At 37.2% G+C, this 9,333-nt stretch overlaps 1 protein-coding gene across 1 annotated transcript in view; it reads left to right on the top strand.

Annotated features, from left to right (window-relative positions):
• Positions 1-9,333, top strand: part of HUWE1 (HECT, UBA and WWE domain containing E3 ubiquitin protein ligase 1) — a 138,425-nt gene that overhangs the window by 15,255 nt on the left and 113,837 nt on the right. Inside the window, exon 2 of the mRNA XM_007449397.1 lies at positions 5,786-5,854. Coding sequence (XP_007449459.1) covers positions 5,810-5,854 — 45 coding nt within the window. The 5' untranslated portion in view covers positions 5,786-5,809. The remainder of the gene's footprint in view (positions 1-5,785; positions 5,855-9,333) is intronic.

Genomic DNA, 9,333 nt, shown 5'->3' with positions numbered 1-9,333 from the left:
TAGGGAAACTGTTGAAAGGTTTTAAGCAAGGAAGTAACGTGAGCTGATACATGTTTTAAGAAGATTACTTTTGCTGCTGTCTTGAGAATGGATTGGATGAAAGTGAGTATGGAAGTGGGGAGATCCGTTATCCATATTTCACAGTTGAGAAAACAGAAGTGCACTGATTTGTCCATGCTCATACAGTGAGTAAGTGATAATAGCAGGGATTCTAACTTGGGTTTCCTGGTTTGGAGCCTGTGTTATAATCTGGTGCTTCTCAAACTTTAATATATGATCTTATTAAAATACAGATTGATTCTTCACATCTGGGTGGGGCCTGAGATTTTGCATTTTTAATAACTCCCAGGTGATATCAGTGCCGCTGATCCTTCAACCATACTTTGAATAGTAAGGCTAGTCCACCACTGTACTCAACTGCTGTTGACCCAGATTTGGAACTATAGGTGTCCTCTGCCCTTAAGCTAATTTCAATATTGAAAGTCATTCTAAATTTGATCAACTGGAGGTGATTACTACAGAGTGAGTTACCCTTTACAGAGTGACTTCCCTCAGTGTATTTTAATTGTACCCTCTTGTCTTGACGTAAACCCTATAAAACCAAGATTCAAACTTCAAAGATAGTGAAGTTGGGGAGAATGAAGGAGTGAAAAAAGAAATGGTTAATTAAATGGAAGTATTTAAGTGTAATGGTAATCGCTACAGATGGTGAGTCATAATAATTCATTAGTTTTCTGAAAGTTGATCTTTCTAACCTGAGTTTAGGAAGAAATATTTATTATGTGTAGAGATTGCTTGGTGCAGAGTTCTGGTCTGACCCAACAAAGGCAGTAGGCTATTTCCAGGGATTTGTTTAGAATTAACTTCTTTTTGTTAGAGACTTGTTTATGTAATGGGATTTTCATCTGTTTAACTTCTAAGCATTAGGTAGAACTCATTCTCTAGTTACTGTTCCATCATTAGTGAGATTGATAATATCTCATCTTTTCACCTTGTGCCCCAGCTTCCTCTCTTACAATATTTTTTTTGAACAGTAGGATCCAACAGTGTAGAGGAATTTGTCACAAATTTGTATTTTCATCTGCAAGCATTTATTGTTGTAAAACTAGTAAATAAAGTGAACAGCATGTTATTGAAGCATGGTCTTGGGAGTCAGAAGGGCCTGGATTTAGATCTTGGAGCCAACATTCACTAACCAGGCAAGGTTCTGAATTTCTCTGAGCCTCAGTTTTCTATCTGTGAATGGGGAAAGAACTTGGCTTGAATGGTGAGGATTGTAGGAAAGACAAATATGAGGCCCCTGAGCAGCATGTCTCAAAGTGTATTCTTTGGGATTCTTAAATTGGACTTTCAATAGATGCCACCTGGAGGGAAAATGTTTCTGTGTCCTAATAAGTTTCCTTTACCCCGGATTTCTTGGAGCTGTTAGTAATATCAGTCAGCCATGTGACTGTCCTAAAGGAAGAGAAATTTGTAACATTTCCTAAATTACTGGAACCTAATCTTCATGGAGCAAGATACTCTAGAATGCTTTGAGAAACACCAACCTAAGTATTATCTGGTTTGTAGTGGGCAATCAAAAAGTATTCTCCCTTCCTACTGTGAAACCAGCTTAGAAATAGAACAGGAACAAAAAAGACTTGAATTTTCTTAATTGATGTCTCACAGGCAGTGATATCTTTCTTTTTTAAACTATAGGTATTTCTTGCAACAAAATTATAGAGGCCAGGTTAACATTTTACTTGTTATGGGAACGTGTGCTTGATCATTCGTTTTGGCTTGTTTTTTTTATTTGGGTGTCTATCATCTGAATCTGTTTATGAAAAGTTTGGAACCTGAACAATGTGGAAACTGAAAAAGCCAAATGCACTTGCTCTCCCAGAACCTTGACAGCTAGAGCATAGGCATGGGATCTCAGCTTGACCAATCAGATGCTCACACTTGGGACAGTGCATCTAGAGCCACTGATGCAAATACCTGAGACCATTTAGAAATCATACTGCCACCAGCAGTAGCTTCTAGGCATCCAGAGTCTGGTGTTGGCAGCATAGGCACCCCCAACTAAGCTGTGTCTGTGGGAGGTCTTTGGCTGTAGTTCCAGGATGCCTAGCTTCCTTGGTTCTGTCTGTTTCCTGAATGTGGATCTCTAAGCTTTCCTGTTGATTGCGTGAGCTATCAGTTACCCTTCCAGTAAATCACATTTTTGCTTTAGTTAGCCAGAGTCTATTGTTTTCAACCCAGACCCTTGAATGGTACAGAATAAGTCAAAATAGCTTTAGTTAAAGTGAGATACATATTTGTGTGAAGATTTGCCAGTGACTTCATCTACATTTTTTTAAACCAGTAAAATCGTTGTGAGTTGGTTATTTGCACAAGTTTTAGTCTGTGCTCTTGGTCTGGAGGATTTTCTTTTTATTGTTGGGTTTCAAGAGTTCTTTATATATTCTAGATAGTATGTATGGTTTGCAAATATTTTCTCCAAGTAGATTTTATAGTTTTACATTTAAGTCCATCATCTTTTTTTTCTTTTTTGAGATGTAATTGGCGTTTAACATTATATTAGTTTCAGGTATACAACATAATGACTCCATATTTGTATATATTGTGAAATGATCACAATAAGTCTAGTTAACACCCATCACCATAGTTACAATTTTTTTTCTTGTGATAAGAACTCTTAAGGTCTGCTCTTAGCAACTTTCAAACATATAATACAGTATTAACTATAGTCATCATGCTGTACGTTATATCCTCATGACTTCTTTGTTTTATAACTGGAAGTTTGTGCCTTTTGACTACCTTCATCTTCACCCACCCCAGCCCCTGCCTCTGGCAAACACCAATCTGTTTCCTGTATCTATAAGTTTTGTATTTTTGGTTTTTGAGAGTTTTGTTTGTTTGAGATTCCACATGTAAGTGAGATCATACAAAATTTGTCTTTTCTCTGTTTGGCTTATTTCGCTTAGCATGATGCCCTCAAGGTCCATTCATGTTATCGCAGATGACAAGATTTCCTTCTTTTTTGTAAGACTGAATAATGTTACATTTTATATATCTTTAATATATATAAAAACATAAAATGTGTACATTATATCTGTCTACAGCCACATTTTCTCTATTCATCCATCAGTGGACACTTAGGTTGCTTCCATGTCTTAGCTATTTTAAATAATGCTGCAGTGAACATGGGAGTGCATATATCTTTTCAAGTTAGTTTTTTCCATTACCTTTGGATAAATATCCAGAAGTGGCATTGATGGATCATATATTTAATCTTTTGAGGAACCTCCTTACTGTTTTCTGTAGTGGCTGCGCCAATTTACATTCCCACCAGCAGTGCACAAGAGTTCCCTTTTCTGCACATCCTTGCCACATGATCCATTTTGAATTAATTTTTATATAAAATATGAGACTGAGGTCAGAGTTCATCTTTTTGCCTATAGATGTCTACTTGGTCTGGCACCATTTGTTGATAAAAATATCCTTTGATTGTCTTGCTTTTTCGCCTTTGTCAAAAATCAGTTGGGCATATTTGTGTAGGTCTATTTCTTGGTTCTCTCTTCTGGTCCATTGGCATATGTGTCTATCCCTCCTCTATTACCGTGTATACAGTCTAGACTACTGTAGTTCTGTGTGTGTGTGTGTGTGTGTGTGTGTGTGTGTGTGTATGTCTCTTAAAATTGGATAGAATGATTCTCCTTTTTCAAAATTGTTTGAGCTATTGTAGTTCCATTGTCTTTAATATGAGTCTTCTTAGTCCATGAACATAGTATATCACTTCATATTTTTAGGTCTTGATTTTCTAAATCAACATATTGTGGTTTTTAGCATACAAGGCCTGTACATGCTTTGTTATTTTTACGCCTAAGTATTTCAATTTTTTTTGAGCAATTATGAGCGATGTTGTAAAGTTTTGAGTCCACATGTCCATTGCCAGTATACAGGAATATGATTGATCTGTGTATGTTTATCTTGTATCCTACAACTTTGCTGAGATCACTTGTTAGTTCTGGGGAGTTTTTTGTAGACTCCTTGGGATTTTATACTTAGATAATCCTTTGTTACCTGCAAATAAGGACAGTTTTATTTCTTTCTGATCTGTATACCTGTTACTTCCTTTTTTTACCTTATTTCAGTGGCTAGAACTTCCAACACTGTGTTGAATGAAACTGGAGAGAGCAGACCTTCTTTGCTCCTAATTTTGGAGGGAGAGAATTCAGTGATTCGGTTTGTATGGTATTGGGGCTAACTGCTACTTCCTGTAGCTGAGGCAATGTAATAGCCTCCTACAAATGACTACAGCCACAATGATGTGACAGTCACTTGCTCTAAGTAATTGGTGTGAGGTTTTGCGAGACAAAGCAAACCTGAGAGTAAGTGTACAAGTAGCTCACTTATAGTTTCCACTACATGTATCAAATTGTTGCCAGGATCCTGTTGGCCTCATTTTAGATATTTGGAAGTTGTTGGCAGAAGGCATCTTGCTTATTTTCTCTTAGATGCTCAGGTAATTTTTTTAAAAAGTAATCTGGAATCACATACCTTAAATGTGAACTTTAGAGGGGAAACATCTTTTTTTCTTCAGGAATGATCCCTACAGCAACATTTTAGAACATATTCTGGATTTTGTACCAACTCTTTCTGAATGCCCATTGGTTGAATGGATGCCAGCCATACAGACAAATACATGTTATTTCCAAAATACCGAGCATGTTGGACTAATTCTACACCAAAAGCTGCCTAAAATTTATACTTGTGCTTGGTCAGCTTTATATTATGCCAGCCTTCTTGGAGGAGGGACATTGACCCCCAGTGACTGCTGTATAGCAAATACATTATTAGAGGTAAAGAGCCCTGCAGTTCACCTTTTCCTTTGCATATGTGCTAGTTGCTAATGGGGGAAACCTTTATTTCTTCCTGTGCCTTGGCCGGAGCATCTTAATGGGCCTTAGTAAAATGATTGTGTTCTGTGCTCAGGATATTTCTAGTGGGAGTCTTATACCTCATTTTCTAATTAAAAAAAATAAAAGTATTTTGTTTCCTTTGTTCTTACGACATAATATATTTTTATGGGTTAAAACAGTAAAAGATACAGAAAAGCACAGGTAAAACAATTCATACATAATCCTTTTGGTTAGATTGAATTGACATTTTGATGCATACCCCTTCTAAGCTGTTTTCTTTAAACATGGGTTTATACTATTTATTCTGTTTTGTAACCTTTTTATTTCACCATGAACAGCTTTGCTGTTATGTAATTGTGTGCAGTGTTTTAACAGCTGTGTAATAGTCTGTTTTAAACCAACCCTATTTTGGATATTTGATCCTTTTCACTTCTTCACTGTTATACATGGTCATGCAGTATGGATTCTTGTGATTAAATATTTATATACATTCTTATGATTTTCTTTGGGTAAATTCCCGGAAGTGGAATTGCTGAGTTTTCCAAAAAGCTGCAGGATATGGTGAATTTTTCCATCCTGAGGTGTGTTAAAACATTTTACTCTTACTTTCAAGTATGAGTTTGAGAGGTCAGGGTGGGGGGCATTTTAATTTTGGCTTAAATTGGTTACAGGCTTGTGTAACTTGAATGTGGGCCAGTTTTATTTGGAGAGATTGTTTACCACTCCTTACCTCGTATCTGTGCCTCTGAGTTGGCCTGCATCATAACTCCAATTTTACTTTAAACATTTTGCATGCTCTTTGTTCTATATTGTCTGTGTCCAAGCATGTAGAGCTCAAGCTTGCAGCTTTAAGTCTCACTTTTTGGGGAATTTCTTTTCAGATCATAAAACAGAAAATCGAAAACATGAAAGTAGACAGGACTAAACTGAAAAAGACACCTACTGAGGCTGTAAGTATCCAAAAGTTTGCCTGTTTTTTCATTTCAGAAAAAAATCTTTGCAGTCAGTTCACTCATATTGATCTTCCAAATATATCATCACTTATATACACACAGTGCAGTAAAACAGCAACTTGTCTTGAAACAGTCAAATTTTCTTTTGAACTTCCCTTGGTTAAAAAGGTGAATAAGCTAGTGATCAGTGGAGAGTGAGCACTAAACAGTTTATAGCTATATGTACCTGAAGTAGGCTGTCTGGCTGCTGTTTCTGTGCATTGAAAGGCAGCATGGTATAATGGAAAGAGCAAGTATGGATTCAAATTCTGTCTGTATTTGCGGGATCTTTCTCAATTTTGTTATCTAGAAAATTAAAGTGGTAACACCTTTCTCACTAGATTTCTTGTGAGGCCAGTGTTTTAGCTTTCTTTATTACTGATTCTTAATCATACAGTTCAGCTTAACCTATATTAACCTGTGTATTGGGTGGCCATGTCAGTTGATCCTCTGTCAGCAGTAGAAATCCCAGCTTCTGTCCAATATTCTATTGGCCTGCTTAAACTGCATTCTGAAATTAAGACAGTATTGTATTGTTATGACACTCCCATAGACCCCATGTGCTGTAGTTCAAGGAGCACAAGCTTTGGAATTAGACATGGGTTTGAATCTTACTAGATTTTTGTGTCTGAGAGTTAACTTGTCTGGTTTCCACAGCTGTAAAATGGGGTTGAAAATTCCTCCCTCCTTGATGTGAGGCAGCTGCTCAGCAAAGTATCTGGCACATAATTAGTTGGTTCATTTTCTAAATACAGGCCACTTGGTTTTTTAAAAACTGTAACTACCTGGCAGGTATCACCCAAGGGTATCACTATTGATATTTATTCCAGTATTGCATGGGCAGTTCTCCTGCCCTTTTCATTCAGTGTTATACTAATGAGTATGAGAAGTGCTGTCTTCGTACATCCTCTCCAGCATTGCAGATTATCTTTTAAATTTTTGTTAATAGGTGGAGAAAAAATATTTCACTGTTCTGATTTGCATGCATTAATACATATATTTTCACATTTATTGGCCTTATATTTGTTGTCTGCTCATGCTGTTTTATTTTGTAATTGACATTGTAATGTCAGTTTCTTATTGAATATGCCATACATATGAGTATATTCATTTTACATACCTGTTCATTTCCTTTTCATTTTGTTTTTGATGTGTTTTGGCATCTAGAATTTTCGACAGTTAACATACTCAAATTTTTTGGAAACTGAAGAGCAAAAAGAAAACTTGCCTGAAGTCATTTAACTTCCAGGATAATTCAACCTTGTAGATAATCAGGGAAATTCAATTTCTTTTTCTTTTACCGAGTAGATTGTTATAGATTTGTTGTTGGAGTCACACTTATGTACAGATTCCTGGCTTATTTCAGTTAGCATAATGCCCTCAAGGTTCATGCATATTGTCACAAATGACAATATTTCATTCTTTTTCTATGGCTGAATAGTATTCCATTGTATATATATGTACCACATCTTCTTATCCATTCATCAATGGACACTTGGGTGTTTCCATATCTTGGCTATTATAAATAATGCTACAATGAGCATGGGGGTTCATATATCCTTTCAAGTTAGTGTTTTCATTTTCTTTAGATGAATACCCGGAAGTGGAATTGCTAGATCATATGGTAGTTCTGTTTTTAATTTTTTGAGCAACCTTCATACTGTTTTCCATAGTGACTGCACAAGAAAGATATTTATTGATCACTTTATGTATCGGCAGCTGTGCAGAGGATTTTTTCCCTAGATTTGACATCTTTATTGGAGCAAATCAATATAAACCATGGCAATTGGTATGCAGCCATTGAACTGGCAAGTGCTTTGTTTTGCACTACCATGAGTAAGGAAAATCACACTCAGTTTGCATTTATGCAGCAGGGACAAGACGGTAAAGATACACTTTTGTCCCTGGTGCATTCTGCAGGCTACAAGGTCCATAGGGATCTTGATACTCCTGATAAAACAACGCGGTGCTGGTACGTTAAATTGATGCTGTTATGCTAACTGGGGCTTGTGAACAGAAAGCACAAACACTTTAGATGCCTTAGACATGTGTGCCAGAGAGTGCCCTTTGAAGGTTGAGGGCCTGCCACGTCAGGAAATTTTCTAGGGGTTCAAAGCTCTGGGAAGTGTCAAAATTTCCCTTCTAAAGTGAGAAACATGTTTTTGCACCTTGTACCACACACCATGAAGAAAGAGGAACAGTGTATGGGGTGCCTCTTTGGATTTTGGAGCTAGCATGTATTACATTAGGCATGCTGTTTTGATCCATTTATTGGATAACTTCTAAAGTGATAGTAGTGTTTGGATCTAGAGAAGACTCTGCAGAAGGTTCAGGCTATGATGTAAGCTGCCCTACTCTGTGGACATTATGGCCTAGTAGATCCAGGTGTCTGACTTAAGTGTCAGCCAAAGATGTTGTGGGATGCCTCTGGCAAGCCCCAATAGGAGAATCACAGCTTAAGACCTAGGGGGTAGAGTTTGGCCGTGCTATTCTCTGCCAACAGCTATTCTGACATTCAGAAAAGCAGCTTCTGGCTTGCTACTGGACCTTGATAAAGACTGAATGCCTGTTGATGAGATACCAAATGATTACAGGACCCAAATGTTTGTCGTGAACTGGGTGTTATCTAACCCACAGAATCATAAAATTGGATCTGCATCGTTGCAATCCATTAGAAATTGAAGTGGTATATTTGATAGTAGGCCCAGGTAGGTCTACAAGGCACAAGTGAACTGCATGAGCAGGTGGTTCACACTCCTTTATTATCTGTTTCTACTACTTCACTACCTCTCCCTCAACCTGTATGACTTCAAGGAGAGGAAGAAAAAGTGCAGGTCTGGTTTGTTGAAGGGTTTTATGCCAAGAATTTTGCATGCCTTTAATTACCACAGAAATTTGAGATAGCTCTTAATAATGCTTGCTTTAGAGAGAGAAAAGGTTTCAGACTTAGCTTAAAAAAAATTTGCCCTTAAACCCCTATTGTTCCACGTTCCATTTTGGCTGCTGAAAATGCCCCTAGTTTAAATCTCACAACATTGCTGGGTAAATAGGTCACATTAAGTTCATTTTGCAGAAGAGGATACTGAGATTCAAAGAGGTAGCTTACCAACTACCTAATTCTAAAGTCCATGCTCTTTGTAACAGTAAGCTGTCTTTCAGTATTTAAGCTCCTATTATGTGAGATAAGTGCTTTATGCAAACACTTGAGCTTCACATTTCCAAGGTGGTTCTTAGGTCTTTTTTCTGGTAAGAAAACTGGCTAAGAGGTTGGATTTGCTCATGATCAAACAACTTTGTAAACATCAAGCGAAAAACTGAACCCAGATTTGTTTGGTTCCAAATCTAGGCCCATTCCTAGGATACCATACTGCTTTACAGAGTCAAAGAGCAAGTGTAATCACTTCCAGCTGCCATCCATTAATAGAAACATCTCTGTC

The sequence above is a fragment of the Lipotes vexillifer genome, unplaced genomic scaffold, assembly GCF_000442215.2.
Source record: "Lipotes vexillifer unplaced genomic scaffold, Lipotes_vexillifer_v1.1 scaffold2129, whole genome shotgun sequence".
NCBI lineage: Eukaryota > Metazoa > Chordata > Mammalia > Artiodactyla > Lipotidae > Lipotes > Lipotes vexillifer.
Note: the sequence above shows the minus strand (reverse complement) of the source record. Positions and strands in the feature narration are given on the sequence as shown.